At 56.5% G+C, this 18,865-nt stretch overlaps 7 protein-coding genes across 7 annotated transcripts; 3 read left to right on the top strand and 4 right to left on the bottom strand.

Annotated features, from left to right (window-relative positions):
- Positions 1 to 3,819: 3,819 nt before the first annotated feature.
- F5Z01DRAFT_674974 (ankyrin repeat-containing domain protein) lies at positions 3,820 to 6,039 on the top strand (the record flags this gene model as incomplete). Its single annotated transcript, XM_046265098.1, has 1 exon — positions 3,820 to 6,039. The coding sequence occupies one exon, from the start codon at positions 3,820 to 3,822 to the stop codon at positions 6,037 to 6,039; it is 2,220 nt and encodes a 739-aa protein (XP_046117493.1).
- A 118-nt stretch (positions 6,040 to 6,157) lies between these two features.
- On the bottom strand, positions 6,158 to 7,318 carry F5Z01DRAFT_146930 (uncharacterized protein). Its single transcript, XM_046257694.1, has one exon. The coding sequence runs from the start codon at positions 7,154 to 7,156 to the stop codon at positions 6,275 to 6,277; it is 882 nt and encodes a 293-aa protein (XP_046117494.1). The 5' UTR covers positions 7,157 to 7,318; the 3' UTR covers positions 6,158 to 6,274.
- Positions 7,319 to 8,587: 1,269 nt separating this feature from the next.
- On the bottom strand, positions 8,588 to 10,175 carry F5Z01DRAFT_147113 (uncharacterized protein). The gene has a single exon (XM_046257695.1). It carries the CDS (start codon positions 10,002 to 10,004, stop codon positions 8,748 to 8,750), a length of 1,257 nt encoding a protein of 418 aa, XP_046117495.1. The 5' UTR covers positions 10,005 to 10,175; the 3' UTR covers positions 8,588 to 8,747.
- F5Z01DRAFT_147121 (uncharacterized protein) lies at positions 10,175 to 12,803 on the bottom strand. Its single transcript, XM_046257696.1, has 2 exons — positions 12,048 to 12,803; positions 10,175 to 11,995 (listed from the first exon to the last, which is right to left on the bottom strand). The coding sequence occupies exons 1-2, from the start codon at positions 12,576 to 12,578 to the stop codon at positions 10,346 to 10,348; spliced, it is 2,181 nt and encodes a 726-aa protein (XP_046117496.1). The 5' UTR covers positions 12,579 to 12,803; the 3' UTR covers positions 10,175 to 10,345.
- A 291-nt stretch (positions 12,804 to 13,094) lies between these two features.
- On the top strand, positions 13,095 to 13,954 carry F5Z01DRAFT_674978 (NYN domain-containing protein; the record flags this gene model as incomplete). The annotated part of the gene is made up of 2 exons (XM_046265099.1): positions 13,095 to 13,865; positions 13,925 to 13,954. 2 exons carry the CDS (start codon positions 13,095 to 13,097, stop codon positions 13,952 to 13,954), a joined length of 801 nt encoding a protein of 266 aa, XP_046117497.1.
- Positions 13,955 to 14,809: 855 nt separating this feature from the next.
- F5Z01DRAFT_657610 (Alpha/Beta hydrolase protein) lies at positions 14,810 to 15,786 on the top strand (the record flags this gene model as incomplete). The annotated part of the gene is made up of 1 exon (XM_046263655.1): positions 14,810 to 15,786. A coding segment is annotated over one exon (851 nt), but the record flags the coding sequence as incomplete, so codon positions are not given.
- On the bottom strand, positions 15,738 to 18,477 carry F5Z01DRAFT_147185 (uncharacterized protein). Its single transcript, XM_046257697.1, has one exon. The coding sequence runs from the start codon at positions 18,378 to 18,380 to the stop codon at positions 15,816 to 15,818; it is 2,565 nt and encodes an 854-aa protein (XP_046117499.1). The 5' UTR covers positions 18,381 to 18,477; the 3' UTR covers positions 15,738 to 15,815.
- Positions 18,478 to 18,865: the final 388 nt, after the last annotated feature.

Consider the following 18,865-nt stretch of genomic DNA (forward strand, 5'->3'; position numbering starts at 1 on the left):
GTCACGCCGGACGCGGTTCATGCCCTCAGCGGGGATGGTCTCACGGCTCTACACTGCGCCGCGGCGCAAGGGCACGCGGAGCTCGCCCGGCTCCTGATTCGCAACGGCGCGGACGTCAACGCTGAGGATGACGAGGCATGGACGCCACTACACTGGGCGTCCAAGAAGCGACATGACGTGCTGAAGCCGCGGGTGCTGTCCCTCCAAGACGAGACGTCCGCCCTTCTCCGGCGCTTTGTGGAGCTACAGGAGGAGATGAACGAGGTGATTCATCAGCAGGCCGGTGTGCTGCAAGACAGGCTAGCCACGGCGCTGAGCAAGCCTCTGGACTTTTGGCAGAACAGGTTGGCGTGGCTGCCGTCGGGCGCTCTGGAGCTCAAGATGAGCCACGAGTATGGCGAGGTGGTGGCGGCGCTGCAAATGTCCACGAATGTGCAGAGCGTGACCCTCCCATGGTCTGTCTGGAATATGATGGAGGGTACCGGCGAGGGGCCACATGGCCAAGGGGGGAGCGAGGCCAGGGAAGAGGAGGAGGACGAGCCTGCAAAAGTCCGTTTCATGTTTGCCATTCAGGATGAGCTCACGGCGATGCACTGCACCACGGCATGTGGACACGCCGAGGTGAGTAGGCTGTTGGTGAGACACGGCGCGGACGTGGAGGCAAGGTGCCACACCACCATCGAGACCAAGTTCCTCACGAAAGTAGAGATAAAGACCACATGCACGGCGCTGCACCTGGCGGCTTTTTCCAGCCACGAGGCCATGGTGAGCATACTCCTCGAGCAGGGCGCTGACATCCGGGCCAGAACTGCGTCTTGTACCGAGACTCAGGGAGTAGAATATGTCCGGCCCAAACCAACAAAGAACTTTGACATTTTCGCAAGGCCCGATGTCGAATGGACGCCGTTGCACTGCGGCGTGGTGTCGGGGTCAGAGGACGTGGTCCAGATGCTCCTAGACAAAGGTGCGGGAGTGCAGGAGACAGGGTTCGTCAACTTTTTCATGCTCAAGTGTGAGTTGACGGCTCTCCACATGGCCGTCGCGCTCGGCTACGTGGACAAAGCGAGGCTGCTCCTGGCTGGGGGGGCGGATGTCAATGCTCAGGGATGGATCGACCTGGACGTGCCGTTGAACTACCATGCGTCCGTGGAGAAGACGCTCCCGCTGAGGATCGACGCGACGTCGCTGCAGATCGCGACCCTATGTAGGCGGACAGCGGCCATTCAGCTTCTTCTCGACCAAGGGGCCGACGCCACCGCCAAGATCCTCGTCCGCGTGGAAGAAGACGAGGACAATGGCGCGGAGCTGAATGGGCTCCATCTCATGGCCTTGTTTCGAGACTGGCGACTAGCGGACTCGCTCGTCAAAGCAGGAGCAGACGTCAATGACGAGTTGCGCATAGACGTCAAATTCCACAAGACATGGAAGCTAGGTGACCTCGAGCAGGGAGGCCCCGATGACAAGCACGGGCGGGACAAGGAGAGAGAGGAAGGTGTGGACATGGACCCGATCCACTCTTTCTTCACGCGGACAGCCCGGAACTTTGTAGGACTGCTGGGCGAGCAACTCGAGGACGCCTCTATGTTTGGCAGCATCTCCCAGACTCTGGAGAGGCAGGAGAAGGAGACGTCGTATCACGCCAAGGTCCGCTCCACGGCGCTCTCCCTCGCGATCCTGGCCGCCAATGAGCAAGTTATCCAGGTCCTCATCGACAATGGCGCAGACATCCACGCGGCGTCGATTTTTGCTGTTGGCTCTTCTCATGTCCAGTGTCAGCCACTCCATCTCGCAGTCCTCTGCGGCGCCGAGGCCACGGTTGCTCACTTGATCGATGCCGGCGCTGACACGTCTGCGCATCTCGCCATTCAGGTGGGTGAGCAGATTCGGGTCTGCCTGTCCCCTCTCCATCTCGCGTGTCTATTCGGTCATGAGACGTTGGTGGGACTGCTCCTCGAGAGAGGTGCAGACGCCAGGGCTCTTTGTCGTGTCAACGATGATGACGAGAATGTTGTGAGCGCACTCCATCTCGCCGCGTTATTGGGACAAGAGACCATCGTTTTGGCACTAGTCGACAGCAAGAGCGACGCGTCTCAGAGGTGCCGTCTGCTTCTTCGACCCAAGATCGATATGGACATGGACTTGAGCGCTTTACACCTCGCCGCCCTATCAGGAAATGTCCATGTTGTCGAGGCTTTGTTAGACACGGACCACGACAGTCAGCATTTGGCAAGATTGGACTGTCACAAGATGCACGCCACGTTTACAGTCCTGCACCTCGCCGCCCTCTGGGGCCACGAGCAGGTGGTATCTCATCTGCTCGAAAAGGGCCACGACGTCCAAACACCATGTGTCATCGACATACAGTCCATGTCCCATGTTGAGCTGACATGCCTCCACCTGGCCGCGTTTGCCGGTGGTCTTGATATGATGACTAGTCTACTCGACGCTGGAGCCAACGTCCACCAAATCGCAGTGATTGACGGCCCAGCGTTCCGCACCAAGCTGACAGCATTGCACATCACAGCGCTCGCCAGACACCGAGATGTGATGGAGATGCTCATCCACTTGGACATGGACATCCATCTCCCCATCCAAGCTGACTTCTGGGATGAGATGCACGTCGAGTTGAGCCTTTTGCACATTGCCGCTTTGTGGCGGGTACAGGTCACGCAGCTTCTCCTCGACAAGGGGTTCGACGTCAACGCCAGGCTCGTCATTCACGGTCCCGAGACACACGCCGAGATCGCTGCACTTCACATGGCGGCGGCGCTGGACAAGAAACGGCTAGCCCTCCTCCTACTCGACCGTGAAGCCGACCCCGATGCAAGAGCACTCGTCGTGACGGACGATGTGAATGTAGACATGACGGCGCTTCATATGGCACTGGGCCGCATGAGCGACGACATGGTCCACCTCCTCGTCTCCAAGAGACCGTTGCTTCAAGAGGAGCATGCTTGGCTGGCGTCCGATGCTGACTCGGACTGCAGCAGCCTACTCTCGGAGGATTCTAAGTCTAACTCGAACTTTTCGTACGACTCCAGCTACATCAGGGCCTCGAACCGCTCATCTCCCCGGCGATCCTATTTCTCGCCTAGAGCCGACAGCGACAGTCAGAGCGAGACATCCACACATTCCACGTCCTCACCGTCACCGTCACCGTCACCGTCACCGCACGCCGGTCGATCGCGATCCCGTACCCGTGTACGTGACTACATGTCGGCCGGCATGGTTTCTGCTGCCACTGCTGCCTTTCGCTCACGTAAACAGCATCAAGTGCCGCCGACTTCACCACCGCCAGCGGACTCCAGGGCCAGAGCCCCGTCTCCATCCCGATCACGATCGCGTAGTGAATCACCAGCGCCTCTGACTTCCATCTTGGCCGGTACTGCAGGGGTGGTCTTGGCGTCTCTTGGACGCAGGAATCGGAAGCATTCGCATCGTCGGCCGCGCGCCCGAGGGCGTTCTCGATCTCACTCACAAAGGGCACGGCCTCGATCTCGGGGTAGGTTTGGACATGGCCCGCGTCCCACGCCTGGGACCCATCAAGTCCAGCCCGGCTTCGCGGAATCAGTTCACTCCCTGTCAGAGTCCGAGCTACGTGATAGGTTAGGACGCCTGCCTCGTTCGCGGTCAGTATCCCGAACGAGAAGGTCTCCTCCGCCAAGTCAGGCACCTCGTCGTCGGCACACGGGTCCGTCTTTACCACACCGCCGACGACGGCAATGGAGAAGACCGCGAAGACAGCGGCGCTCTCCACCAAGACGTAGGGTTGGACGGCGGTCCCTAAAGCCCCGTTTCCAAGTAGGGCGAGTCACCAGCATGCTCAATCGACACATATTCCATCCTCTACTCGAGCGCATGGATAAGGTGATGGATCGCAGGACCGAGGCCAGAGAGGACGGATCCGAGACCATGACAGACGGCCTAGAGCAAACTGTCCATCAGGGCCGGGAAAGTCGGGGGGACAAGGGCGCGGCGCCAATCGTCCACCCACGGGAGCCTACCCAGGGTTCCGATGGGCCTCCATCTCCATCTGCTGCTGGCCAAGAAGCCCAGCAAGCGCAAGAGGCTCGCTTGACCCATGAGACCCTGCCGGAGAGAACCAATCTCGCCGATCCCAATGCCATGCTCCTTCTCAACGTCGGCGATACACGCATTCAGCTGACCGCCCTACATCTGTCGGCCATGCTCAAAGCATCTACCATCTCAGAGCTCCTGCTCGGTGACGACAACATCAACACAGATCCAAACTCCCTCCTCAAGGTCAAGTCGCATGGCAACGCTCTCCAGTTGACGCCACTCCATGTCGCCATCCTCCGACGGTCTAAAATCGACATGCAGCACCTCGCCCGGAGAGGAGCAGACTTGGAGTCATTACTAGACCTCGACGTGGGAGGTCTCTATGCCAAGCTGTCGCCGTTGCAACTGGCGACCATCGTACGGTCATGGGACATTGCGCAAACTCTCCTAGGAAATCACGCCGACGCGCATGCTCGACACACTTTGGGCATTAGACGAGACTTTCAAACCGAGGTCACACCTCTCCACGTACTGCTGTTCTCTGAGCAGGGCGATGTACCAGGGTTAGCAAGTATGCGGTCCAAGGTGTCAGCCACTATCGAGCTACGGATGGAAACCGACATATCGGCCCTCGATGCCGCTGCCGGTATGAATCAAGCTAGCATGATTGCTTTATTCTCTGACTACGAGTTCCATGTCGCTGCTGCCAGCAGTCCGAAGACGGGCTGGCTGCGTATACTTGCTCTCATGATAGCGTCGGCCTCGGGAATCGACATGCTAGGGCAGGCGGGCTTGCTTTATCTACGAGAGGTTGACGACAAGACCGCTGTCACTGTTGGCGTCCAGATGGACGCTTACTTCTCCTCCACAGTGACGATGAGTCTCACGTTTGAGGCTCTTGCCACCATTCTCCACGTCGCATGCGCCCTTGGCAACACCTCCATGACACGTGCCCTTATCGCCAAGGGAGCGTCCGTCGAAAGCAGATGCGATATGAATGCTGGAGATACAATGCAGGCGTACTTGACGCCTCTTCACCTCGCTGTTCTGGGGCGTCACTCGCGTACAGCCTATTGTCTTCTCCAACACGACGCGAGCTTGTCAGCTTCCGCCGAGTTTCACGTGGAGAGGACTGTCCGTGGGGATGTCCTAGCGCCTCACCTTGCAGAATGGCTCGGAAACAATGCCGTCTCACGCCTTGTTGAGAAAGCAGCGGGAACAGTGAGGATCAAGGTCAAGGGAGACCTCGCGGCAATCCATCTCGTGGCCCTGACGGGGGATCAAGAGACAATGTTGACTCTTCTGAACCACGACACCACCGTGGATTCACCATGCAGTGCGCACTTGGAGGCCAAGACGGCGTCGAAACATGAACTGGACCTCCACGTCAACTTGCAAAGTCAGCTCACACCGCTACACCTGGCGGTAGCCGTCGGGCGCGCGCATCTGATTCCGCTGCTTGTTCAAAGCGGAGACAACGTCGAGGGCCCGATCAAGGTCAGCGGCATCACCACTGTCGAGAGAGGCGGTGCGCGCGTGAAACGCACAGTTGACGCCACCGGTACCGCTCTTCACCTCGCCGCTGCCCTGGGAAACATGCAGACCATCCATGCCCTCCTTGACAATGGCGCCAATGTCCATGCGAAGAGTGACAACGGCCGCACGGCGTATGAGTGGGCCAAGACGCGTGGGCACGAGGACGCGGCCAGAGTCCTCCGCGAGCACGAACAGCGTGACGGCGCCAACGACGACGGCAAGCAAAGACGGCTCCTCCTCAAGCAGAGGTGGCATGACGTGTTTTCAAGGGGCACCCTCCACACGTCCGGGACTGTGGAGGGCCAACAGAGCTTTGTGCATCTGGATAGGGAAGAAGAGTCATCGCAACAAGACACGTTCAGACCGAATGGTGTTGCTGGGATGATCGCACGGTGGGTTACGCAGAGGGCCAAGGACAGACGTGACAAGGCAAACAAGGACCGGCTTTCGAGTGCCACTGACGATGAGCAAGATGTTGACTAGTCTAGAATCCCTTTCCGTTCATGTGAGTTCTTGCAACACTGTTAATGAGGATATAGGTTCAAGTTGGTGTATAGGTTGTGTAAGTAAAGGAGGAGAGATTTATAGAAGAACCAAGAAGCATGTTGTTGTGTTAAGTACTCTATTAATTTGAGCAAAACGATCCCCATTGCTTCGGCGTCTCCTTGCTTCGGCGTCTCCTCCAGTCGTTGGCCTTGGATCTTTGAGACCAGCAGCATCAACACCCCGACGAAGCACAAGCCGCCTCCGTCACGAGACCGCCCGCGCCAAAGAGGATTGCGAACGGTCCGCCGAATACACTGCCCACTGCCATCCCGAACTTGGCGGCATCGCAGCCGGCACATGACTTGGCCATGCTACAGTCAAGCTCGTACGACAACTCACCCTTGTCGTTGCCATTCTCATCGCTGACATAGACGGACAGCTGTTGCGCCACTTTAGTGACGGGGCGGTCGTACCAGTCCCAACCACCGATACACGTGTCGCGGCCTGTCTTACACGGGTCCCACTTCTTGTCCCGGACGGTCGACTCGGAGAACATACCGGCGTCCTTGGACCGTGCCAGGTCCTTGAGGCCGCTCACCATCTTCTCCACGAGGCCTGGGACGTTACCGTGGCACCTGGCCCGGATCTTGCAGCCCGTCCCTGGCATATCCTTCCAGGACTCATCGCAGACCTGCTTGTCGTTGCCGTAGTCGATCTTGCCAAAGACGTCGTCGACCGAGACGACCGTGTCGAGCGTGGCGCTATCCGTGTTGGTCGAGACCTTGACGGTCACCTTGGACTGCGAGACGGGGCCGTCCGCGTGGTTGCACACAAACGCCGAGGCGCACGACTGGCCGTTAGGGAGCCGGTACACATTCTTCTTGTGCCATGAGTAGCATCGAAGCCACGTGGCGTCGTACGAGTGAACGATGACGCCCACCAGCGTGTTCCCGTCACCAGCCTCTGGACTCGATATCTGAATGTAGAAATTGTCGTTGTTGGGCATGATGACAGTGACCGCGGAGAAACGCCAGGGGTAGGAGCCGTCCCACGGCACTACCTGGACCATGCTGGGCTGGTTCGTTGCGGATCCCGCGGCGTCGGTCCCTATCATGCCAAGTCAGTGTCTTGTTGCTCTCGTGGGAGGGCGCCGTGGGATACGTACATACTGCTCCGTCGTAGTAGAGGACATGTTGCGACGATGCCCAGTCTGGGTGTCCTGGGACATCACCGATGCCGCAGTCGGCCAAGACGACGTTCTCTTTGGGGTTATGCTCAGCCACGACACCACGGATGATAGTCGAGAGTGTCAAGGGCCACCGCTAGAATCGACGAAAGCATTGTGCGGGTTGTGTGTCGGGTGCTGCTCAGAGACTGCCACGATAATAGACAAAGGAGTCGAGGGCAAGACAGCTTGTCCTTGTGAAGCTAGAGACGATGGATGGTTCTCCCTTCTCTGAGAGCCATCACGATAGTATTTATACTTTTCATGGATGCTGGCCGTCCTTTGTCACGAGTCTAGAATCTGCCAGCAGAGGGAGAGTTGCTGGCATTCCATCTCGGCTTCATCCGTTGCGTGCCTTGCTAGTCAGCCCTGGCCGAGTTCCCTACGTCGGGCCATGTCAGCCCGCATCCAGGCAGCAACCGAGTAGGACCGAGCAGCGGCGACCCCGAGCTGTCGCTATGCCGGAGCCCAGGATGACATGGAGTCACCATGTCCACCCCCGAACGTCATGGTAAATGTATGCAACTGGCTTGTGACGACGATGAAAGTCAAAGCCCCACTCAGATGGACGGCGACCTCCAGAGTCCAGGCGCAATGCAAGGCGACAAATATCACCGCCGGCTTCGAATCAGAACGACGAGAGTCGGGCGGGTCTTATTACTCTTGCCTGCAGCTGTCAGACGCCCCACTCGTTTGGCTGAGTGACTGCATGTAGGGCCTCGATCTAGCCCTCGAGTCGTCCTATGTTCGTCTGTCCGCTTTGGAGCTAATGTAACGTTAGGTTGGAGAAAATCGTGGGCAAGTCGGTGTAGTAAGTAGTTTGAGAATACCTCGCCAAGACTTCAAGGTGTCTCTGTAGGGTAGGCTCAGGCTGCCTAAAACCCTCATGCACAAGCTGTGTCCTGCGAGTTGAGCTATCGCTATAGGAGCGTCCATGTCTCCAAGACCTCGCAAAAGGACAGGCCAGCATGCGTGCGCTCGACTGTGCAGGTTTCGAATGAGCAGCATTCCCAGCGGCGTGGAGCCTGCTTCAAGGCCTTCAGGGCCCAGGCTAGCTCTCATGTTTAAGTAAAGACAGTCTCTCAGGGGCAAAGGGTATCAGATTCGGAAGAATTGTCCTCTAAAAAGGGTGGACATGGTGTGCAAAGATTGATCCCAATGCCCAGAGAACAAGAATTAGACGGGATCCCGTAATTTCTACTAGGTATGGTCGAATGTGATAGTACTGGCAGCAAGTCAATCTCATATAGTTAGCACTTGGTCGATCTGTTCGAGGCTCGCGGACTGTGATAGTACCACTATCTGTGCGTACATGAAGACGTCGCTCCAATGGTATAATATCGTCTGCCTCTATCCGTAGAAGTACATAATAATCTTGGTTTCAAAATTCATAATAATCCGTAAGGTTGGTGAGTGGTGATTTGCTACATGTAGCCTACTTGGGATGTCGAGCCTCCTGCTCAGCTTTCATGTTGTTCGACTAAGCCTTGAACACGCCCTCATACTCTGGAAGCTCCCAGTCCTTGATCTCCTCTCGCATGAGTTTACTGGCAAGATCGATCCTCAGCAGCGAGGCCGCCCCAGCGAGACAGTTCATGATGGTAATGCCCAGTGCGGATTGTGGCATCCAACCCGAAAAGCCGCCGCCGTCCAGAAGGCCCTTTTGCACTTGGTCCATGAAAGGGCGGAACTTGCGATCATAGGAATCGAGAGCAGCCGCTAGAGTCTCTCTTGTTGCGCCCCCCGCGCAATATTTTCCGATCTCTCCGGCCAAGATGTAGGCCCCGACAATGGCGGATGATGTGCCCATGCCAGTGTTCGCAGAGGGGCAGTACGCCGCGTCTCCAACGAGGGCGATGCGGCCCTTGTACCACTTGTCCAACTTGACGATGCCGAGTTCGGCAAGGTAAAAGTCGTTGTCCTCCATCATGGCCTTCATGATCTCCTCTGCCTTCCACCCGACCCCCTTGAAGGCCTCGGCGATGGCCTCCTTCTGCCCCTGGACTGGGCCCCTTGCGATGGCCTTCATGCGATCCGACGTAAAGTTGCAGGTGAGGTACGCCTGCATCTGGTCTGGACTATGCCTGCGCGTCATGATTGCGCGTCCGCCAGGAGCCATGTACATCTTGGCGTTGTATCCTTCTCCTTTCTCCATGGTGCGAGGAATGGTAACGTATCCAGCAAACGTATCGTCCATTGGGTGGAATCCATCCGGCTTCCCTCGTCCCATCATCATTTTCCGTGTGCGCGACCCCTGGCCATCGGCTCCCACGAGGAGATCAAACCGCTCCGTCGTCTTGTCGTGGAAGCAGACCTCCACTGCGTCCTCGTCCTCTTTGAAACTGGCAATAGAGGTCCCAAATATATATCTGACTCTTTCCTTGGACGTATCGTGGAGAATATGGCACAAGTCCGACCTCATGATTTCGTACTCGGTGGTGAAGCTCTGCGGTCCCTGGCCTGACTTGTTGGCAGGGAAGTACGCCCAGCGCATGCCAGAGCTGCCGACGAGTTCGAAACCCTGCTCTGGAGTTCTTTTCGCTCGGAAGGCATCTTCCAGTCCCATGCGCTTCATCACCTCGATCCCGTGACCGCGGAGGTCGAGCTGTAGCCCCGAGGCTCGTAGATGGGGGAAGCGCTCAATGACGGTGACATTGTGGCCGAGCTTGGACAGCCAGAAGGCCAGGGTGCTGCCGGCCATTCCAGCTCCGCTGATGAGGATTTTCATGTTGCCCATGGTGCTTCCGCGGTATTTGACAGCAGTCGTAGGAGGATGGTCTTGGTCAAGGTGCGATACGGGGGGTCGACAGAAGATGACCAAGAAGATATGAGAAATGATGCAGGCCTAATGAACACAGAATAAACTTTCTTGCAGCCTCTTTATATAATGTCTGCCTTATATTCCCGGTAGCACTGATATCACGGACTCTGGTCATACTGAGAAGAAGTGCGCGTTACATCCGCGCTTACGACCGTCGTCTCGACCGAAAGGCTTGGAGTAGTAGGGCCGATAATCTCCGCAGCCCCTGACATTGACCAACGGAATTAACCATTGAGAGATCCATTACAGTTTGGGACTCAGAAAAGCGCTGTACTGGTTAGGAAGAAACCCGCAAAGTCTGCTTCCGTCTGCCAATCACCTATACCCGGCAACGGTCCTAACGGATCTTCAAGTTGGACGTTTGGCGTTGGCAAAGGAATGGTGGAAGCGCGCGCCTGCAGGAGCTCGTAGCAAAATTCCAGACTTTCCCGTGCTTCCTTTACCATTGTGTACTCCATGGGCTTTCCCTCTTCCATTGCTTCTACTTGTGCCAGGATCATGTTGAGGAACATGTGCATTTTGACATTGTTCTCCCCCTGGCGGATCCTCTCTTCGGACAGCGCAATCAAGTCTTTGAGACTCTGTTTGAGCATATTCCTGTATGCTGAAGCTCGGTGCAGCGTCCCATCCTTGTGTTGCGATTCGGTCTCGGCGATGAGCTCCAGGCCGATGACGCTGCAGCCATATCGGATGCCCTCTCTAAACATGCCGCCGCCTACGGCCATGAGACGCGAAAACTTGTCATCTGTCTCATGGGACAGGAGAGACAGGGCCGTGTCAAGACAGATTTTGCGAGAAGACTGGAACAGTGGGTTCGTGCGCGCCTTACAGGCGAATGCGCAGTGTAGGGGAATCATGAATCGACGCACAAGGTAGTCGATAAGATTGCTCTGAAACGAATGCAATCCCTTGCTCTTGTTCCTTTGTATGATTTGACCGCATTTTTGAAGCGCTCTGGTTAGTTCTGCGCTAAGGGCGAGTACGTCTTCGATGGAGATCTCGGCGTGTAGGCCATTGAGAGCCCTCAGGACTTTCAGCCTTGTGGGCACAGACTCGAGAAGAACCAGCTGCATTGAAGATACAGTATACGTTTCTTTCGGGTGGTGTGGTATAGCCATGGTGGACTCGCTGATTTCATCGTCGTCCACGTTGGATGGTGCTTTTGTATCGAACTCCTCCAGGGAAATCCTTGGGGGCATCGCCGCATCCAAAGACGACTGTAGAGTAAGTTCCAGAATGGTCGCCCAAAGTCTCCGACGGATCTCGGCTTGTATAGGAGACATGGGCGGTAGATGTTTAGGGTCTCGGTGTAGACCCATCTGCATAGCCCTGTTGAGGAGAGATCCGGTCGACGTCCAAACGAGGTCCCCTCCGATGGCAAAGACTTGCCGTGCCAGGAGTGTGAGACAAAAGATTTGTATCCCAGAAATACTTAACCGGTCTTTTTCCAGAGGGCCCGAAAGCCATATCTGCGCAGCATGCAGCCATTGTTGGACCCTGATACGAAACGCTGGGTCTGGCTCTGGTGTCAGGGATGATCCCAGCCCAATAATGAGGAGGACCTTGAAGAGGCTGGCGGGTTTGGCCGTATCGGGGCTCTCGGCAATCTTTTCATACTCAGCCCAGAATGAAGGTATATGAAGGATTCGCATAAGTGGCTCAAAGGATTCCAGGTAAAGCTTGACCAGCTTGTCGGCCACATCGCGAGTAGGTGGGAGGAGATCGGACAGGGTTGGAAACAAGGACCTGCTCGGCCTTCCGATTTTCAGACTTCTTGTGATTGTCTTGCATTTCCTCAACAGTTCTTGAATGTGGGCAATCGAGGCCTTGGTTTCTTCATCCTGCAGCCATGCTTCTTGGGTGCTTTCGCCGGTGATGGCCCTGTAACAAGAATTCAGGCAACTAAACTTGCAGACTGTTAGCTCCTCCGTTCTAGGTAGTTGAGAGGCTATCGCTTACCTCTTCAGCCATTCCCATCCAGTGACTGGAACGCAACGTCCTCGTTTTGTTCAAGAGGATTTTCCCTGCCTCCAGACCAAATTGGCTTGCCAGAATGCTTTGTCCAGTGTCCGAGAGACTGCTGAGTGCTGTGCCGGCCGAAGCCTGCGATCTTGGTCCTGGAGGTTGTTGGCCAAGACCCTGTCGCCTAGTAGTACTCTCAGGTCCAGCAGCATGCGTGCTAGGTCTAGAATGTGGCGGACTCTCCGCGGCCGGCGATACGAACAGACAATCGCTTTGTTGATCCGCAGCTGGCGCATTCACACCGACCCGTAAAGTCCGAGGTGATGGCGCGGGCTCAATCTGTGCCGTGCTGCTCCCCAAATCCCCTGAATCCCTAGCTAGATCGTCACCAAAGATTTTGAATGTGCATTGCGTATTCGTTGCTATGCAGTGGCCACAAGGGTCGTTGCGGTCACACTTGATCTTACGACGCCGGCATTCGATGCAGGAGAGCGCGGGTCTCCGGCGGCGGCGGCGTTGTCGTTCCATGAAGACGGGCGAACGCTCTCGGTCGAGACATAAGGTATGATTCCCGAGTAACGGAGGCAAGGACGGAGCGGTTTGAGCGAGACGAGGTGAGATTGCTGACACGGCCTTCAAAGGGTGAGCTTTCACGTTCTCGGCCGACACGCAGGAGCGCGGGTTCCTTATCTCCGTTTAGACCCGCGTCGGCCTTACAAGCTTATTATAGATCTTGGTGAGATCTGACTGCTCGATCTGGCTCTTGAAAAGTCGCATGTCAGTCTGTCCGCTTTAGAGCTGATGCAGGTCACGAGGGCAAGTCGGAGCAGGAATTTAGGAATGCCCTGCCAAGACTTCACGGTGTCTCTGTAGGGTAGGGCGGCTTAGCCTTGGTCAGGGTGACAGGGTCCAAGATATAGGGTAGTCACGTGCGTACTGGTGGCCCAGTGCCGCCAGAGCCGTTGTCCTCTTCTCTACATGTACACAAGCAAGCATCTAAACGAACATCTGCGAGCTGATTGCTTGCGTAAGGACCGGGCAGGAATGGCGTCCGACACCGCCGTAAAACTGGCGGTTCTCATCGATGCCGACAACGCGCGACCTAGCGTGGCCGGCGCTCTCCTCGCCGAAGTCGCCAAGTACGGCACCTCGTTTGTGAGACGGGCATATGGCGACTGGACTGGGACCAGTCTGAAGGGCTGGAAAGACCAGCTCCTCTCCCAGTCGATCCAGCCCGTCCAGCAGTTTGCCTACACCCATGGCAAGAATGCGACAGACTCGGCCATGATCATTGACGCCATGGACCTACTCTATGCCAACCGCTTTGACGGATTCTGTCTCGTTTCTAGCGACAGCGACTTCACCCGGCTCGCGGTACGCATCCGCGAGTCAGGCCTGGTTGTATATGGGTTCGGTGAGAAAAAGACGCCGAAACCTTTTGTCTCCGCCTGTGACAAGTTTATCTATTTTGAGAACATCACGCACCACGAGCCGCTTGCCGCACCACAGTTGGACATGGCCATGGACATGCCACTGCACAACCGAGCTTCCTCGACAAAGTTTGACGACAATACCCCCTTGACGGCCCAGTTACGGAGGGCGGTCGAGGCGGCTTCAGATGAGGAGGGGTGGGCCAATCTCGCCAAAGTCGGCGGTCTCATCACCAAGCAACAACCAGATTTTGACCCTCGAAGTTTTGGATATCTCAAGCTTGGTGACCTGGTCATTGCCACGCATCAGTTCGACATTGACCGTCGTAGTCCCGGAGAGGGGAAACCCGTCGTGGTGTACGCGCGTGACAAGCGTCAGAAGCATGTAAGCCAGGCCCTTTTATTCGTACTTCAAGGTAGTGTCTCTGACATTAACGTACATAGCGTGCGGTCCATGCGGCGGGTCGGCCATGACATTGATCTCTGTTCTCGTACATAACGTGAGGATCCTTGGATGGCCTCTGTAAGAACTGACAAGGGTCCTCCCGTTATATACTAGAACAATCAGATTCTCAAGCCGCCCAAGTGGGAGACCAGGCTCGGTGGTGACAAAATTCTCTGTGCGCGAGCCACGGCAATTGGGGTGTGAGCTATGGCTCCCCGTCCCCCGTGCCATCAGAGACCAGTCCTGCTGCGACGTTGAGCTGGAGCGTCCGTGCACATCGGAGACATCATGTTCACGTACTTCAGCGCCAACGATTTCTCGTGCAGAGGAGCCGTCCAGGAAGCAGTACAAGTTAGTATATTGCTTCTTATCTCTGAACGAGTCGCTCATGCTCTGAGCCTCCTGCAGTGAAGCCTCAAGAAGGCTGTCCACGAGCCTATCGTAAGGCAACGTGATTTGTAGCATGTCGAGCGAGGCGCCACCTCCTCAAGACTAAACTAACGACGTTGCTTGGATACTCCTCCCTGCCTCCTGCACCAAGTCGTCGCTTTAATCTAACAAGCACAGTACTATGCGCAGCTCTCCTCGTGGTTGTTGGTGTGGGGTCGTGGGTACGGCTAGAAATGTTGAACCTCAGTCGTGATAGCTTGCTCGCTAGCATGCTGTTTTGGTGCTATCATAGAGACCGCGATATATTAGAAGTGTAACGACAAAGCCATTGTTTGGTATTATTATAAAGATTTTGTAAGGATTGTACCTGTAATTCGGACCCCTCGCGGATCCCGAAGCTGTGCTGTGTATGCTCGGCCTCTGGATGTTCCCGGGTCCTGATTCACATAAAAGCATGGCGTCTCATCCTAATTCCAACCTCTCCTTAACAACCACCATGACCTCGACCTCTCCAGTAGACGCAGCTGGCCCGTTGCTGTCATTCACGTCACACAATGACGACAAACTGACAACGATTGTCCTTCTCCACGGAGGCTTTACTTGCCATCTCGAGTTTGCACTCGTCCTTCCGCACCTCTCTGAATTCCACGTCCTCGTCCCCGACCTCCCGTTGCATTCCGCCTCACGCCATATCCAACCGGGCACGACGGACAACTCGGCCTGGCATGTCGCACAGCTCATTCGATCACACGCCCACGGCGGCAAAGCTCATGTCGTGGGCGTGTCCATGGGCGGCTACATCGGCCAGTGCCTCGCATTAGACCAGCCGGACCTTGTCCTCTCGCTCTTCGTCACCGGTGCTGCACCGCCCGTCGGGGCGCGTTTGTTCATGGCGCAATGGCCCAGCGTGACCTACTATACCATGAAGCTTACGCTGCATTGGCTCCCGGACTGGTTGTATCGGTACCAAATGGCATCGCTTGGCCTGCTGATGAGTGACGAATTGACAGCGGCGATGAGGGAGAACATCACCTGGCCGCTCGTTCAAGACATGTTTCCGTGGATCGTGCGGTTTACGTTGGATCACGTGCGGGCATTGAAAGTGCGGACGCTGTCGATCGCGGGTGCACAGGGGGACGACGTTCCGATGATTGAGAGGACGGCCGATGCGCTGAGAAGCAGGCGGACGGAGCAGGATGAGGCGTGGCCAGAGGATGGGTCAGGCGCCGTTGTGATCAGGAAGGCAGCGCATGGATGGGACATGCAGTTTCCAGAGCTCTTTGCCCAAGGGGTGTCGGCTTGGGTAAAGAAGGAGAGGTTGCCTGAGGAGTTTGAGAGGCTTTAGTGCCATACAACAGAATCTGTATGCGCAGGGGAGACTCGCTGTGCTTGCGAACTTCATAGAGGACCAGGTGACCATCTAACAAGCAAGATGTGTCTTTATTATTTAAAATACACCAGTACTCAAGGTGTTGCGTTTCTTCCTCGCGCCAGAAGGTGTCACTCACCCTCGCTGTGTTCCTCCTCAAACTCAATATGCTTCCCTATATCCCGAAGCAGCTTGATGGCCATTCGACCGCCCCCCACGCCTAGCATCTCATTCAGAGGGTCTGCCGCGAGACGCAGCAGTCTCAAGTCGTGCGATCCCTCGAACCCACTGGCAGACATGAGAATGTACCCAGCGACCCAGGGCAATTCGCTCTCCTTGTCCATGTACGCAGGTGTGTAGCGCTCTCTCAGAACAGGGTCGCAACTCTCCTTGATCGATCGCAGCACTCTCCAGCACCAGCGGTGCATGAATAAGAGGGGGAACGACATCTCGAGCGACTCCGAGTTGAGTGACAGGGCGAGCGTCTCGACAAGCTCCTCCGGCACAAGGGTGGTCTTGTCTTTGCCAGACGCCCTAGCCTTGGCCTTTTGCTGCCGAAGCCGATCTCGGGCCTTGAGCTCTTGCGCGTCGTCAATCAGTGCCATGGTCAAATCCCCGTCGTTGAGCGAGCCTTCCATCTTATAGGCGCTGCGCGCAACAATATTGTCGATCAAGTCCAGCGTCCAGTCCATGTCGGCTTTGTTGCAAATCTTGGTCGCCAACATGGACGACACCGGCGCGCCCTCCTTGATGCCTCGTGGACCAGCGCGCGAGGCAACAGTAGGCTGCCGTCGGCGATTCTTTGTAAACGCGGCAGCTGAGACGCCCATCTGCAGACAGAATTTCTGAAAGCAATCCTGCATAGTCTGCGGCCGCTCACCCCCCGTCCAGAAGTTGGCATCGCCCATGTTGGTCAAGAAGACATCCATGTCCTCCCACCGGCCTTCCACCAGCCCCTGCTGAAGCAGAGCATTGTAGATATGCGCACTATAGGTGATGGAGCCCCAGGCATTGGCGACGGCGACACCTGCCTCGTACACCTGTGCGCGGATACGGAAGAGGTACAGACCCGCCAGGATAGGCGAGTAGATCATGATACGGTGCACCTCCATTTCCGGGGGCACAGGCCTTTTCATCCGCGTAAACTGCTTCGCCTTGGCGCCGTGCACGGGATCCTTCCCCATCCAGTCCAGCATACGGCTTAGTTCTCGCAGTACGTGGTCGTTGGAGGCCGGCCAGTTTTTGATCTTCAGGTTCTTGTGAAAGTCCAGATGGGCCTGGAGCGTGTTGTGCATGACGGTAGTCTCCTCAAACATGGTGGCGAAGCTCCGTCGCACCGCAGCACGCATGGTGTGGTGGATGTCGAGGAAAATCTGCGCAGCAAAGACAAGAGAAAAGGTAACCGTGCCGGTCTTTTCCAACTCCTTCATGCCGCGCAGGAATTCGTCCTCAACTGGGTAGCCTGGAAGCAGTCGGTTCACCGTGACAAGCTCCGTGAAGAATTCCAGCAGGAGGACCTGGTCTTCCTGATGCCTCTGCGGGCCTGTTTTGGAGGAACGGTCGCTGCTGGCGTCATATGTTCCAAACATGCCTTCCTTGATCAAGGGGAGACATTTAGGGTCGAGGACGTCGACGAAGCTGGTCAAGTGTCGGAAGGCGACAAGATAGCACTCATCGGCCGTGTCGTACAAATTGTAGTTGAAGTTATCCTTGCTGCCACCGAGATATATCTCTTCTGGTTGATGCCCCTTCCTGAGGCAGGTCGCAAAGAACAGCTTGTTCAACAGGCCCCAAGCACCTCCCTCTTGCTTGTCGAAGATGGGCTTCACTTCGTCAATCAAGCTGCGAGCGAGGGAGATGGCCGTGTTCGTAGCAACGGCCGCTGCAGCAAGGTCGAACATGCCATCGCGATGGTTGGACCAGATCCACTCGATACGCGACCTGATTCTGTTGAGATCGTCGATCATAACGAAAAAGGCAAACAGCGTATCCTCCAGGGAGGTCTGAGGCTCGGCCTCGTACGAGGCGGGATCATCGTTACGTGGTTCTGGCCTCTCATGGGGCGCGTTGCGGAAGACTTCGATGAAGGCCTGGGACGGCTCGTCCACAGTCAGAGCAGCGAAGCGGCCACCCAGGTCCTCGCCCGGTGCCTGGGAGGCGTCGTTGGCCGAGTCAATGGCTGCATTAGCCGCCGCAGTGGCAGTCGTGGGAGTCCCCCTTGGACATACCGCCGCCCGGACAGCCTCGAGCACGCCGACAAAATACCCGTGTCTTTCGTCAGACTTGGTGTCTGTCTCGACCCCATGCTCGCTCAGCTTGCCATTAAACTCGGATCGAAGGGTGATGAGGCGATCAATCGTGGCGGAGAAGACATCTGGCACCGAGATGGCCGGGTTTTGGCGACCGGCAATCCATTGGGCCAGCGGCAGGAAGTCCTTGATAGCGATAATGTGCTTGGCGACCTTGCTCTCTGCGGGCTTTGATGTGCTTTGCTTGCCACTGCCGCGAGCTTTTGCTCGCTCTTTGCCCTTGAGGCGTCCACTGTTGGGCGCCTGTGTTCCTCCCGCTCCTCCTGGCGCGGTCAGCAGGTCAGCTGGGAAGCCGCTGGCCTTGGCAGTCGACGCGAGCCATGAGGCCACCGAGTCAGTGTCTCGCTTGTACTGTCTGTAGGTGCCTAAGAGCTGTGAGGGGAGCATGGTGTGCGGTGAAATCTGAGGGTCTTGCGGATGGATGGATCAAGGAGGGGCACGTATAACAAAACAAAAGTTGGGCCTTCCAACAAGTGACAAACAAGTCCAGTCTACAAACGGCCCCGCCGCTAGCTACGTGATTAATCAAACTTAAAGCACCTGCGGATCACAAGAGAGGTGCCAGTGTCCCAAATGCATTTATGTTTGCCTCAACACAGCTCTATCTTTGCCATTTCCCGTGTCAGAAAGCAGAGAGCGGCGGTCAGGCAGGGCAGCGCAGATCACATCTCGCACTCTGCGCTTTGCCCAGAGTTTGCGAGGCAACGTTGGCCATGTGCATGCATCAGGCTGTGGGCGGCTGTCTGTCTGCTCTCAGGGTGTATGTATCCTTGCGGGCCGTGGTGTTGAGGTCTGAAAACCTGTCGTTACGTGCCGCAGCGCTAGACTAGGCTGCGGTACCAACACCGTGTTATCACCCGACACCTCTCCAT

This window comes from Emericellopsis atlantica (assembly GCF_019669845.1).
Source record: "Emericellopsis atlantica unplaced genomic scaffold F5Z01scaffold_16, whole genome shotgun sequence".
NCBI lineage: Eukaryota > Fungi > Ascomycota > Sordariomycetes > Hypocreales > Bionectriaceae > Emericellopsis > Emericellopsis atlantica.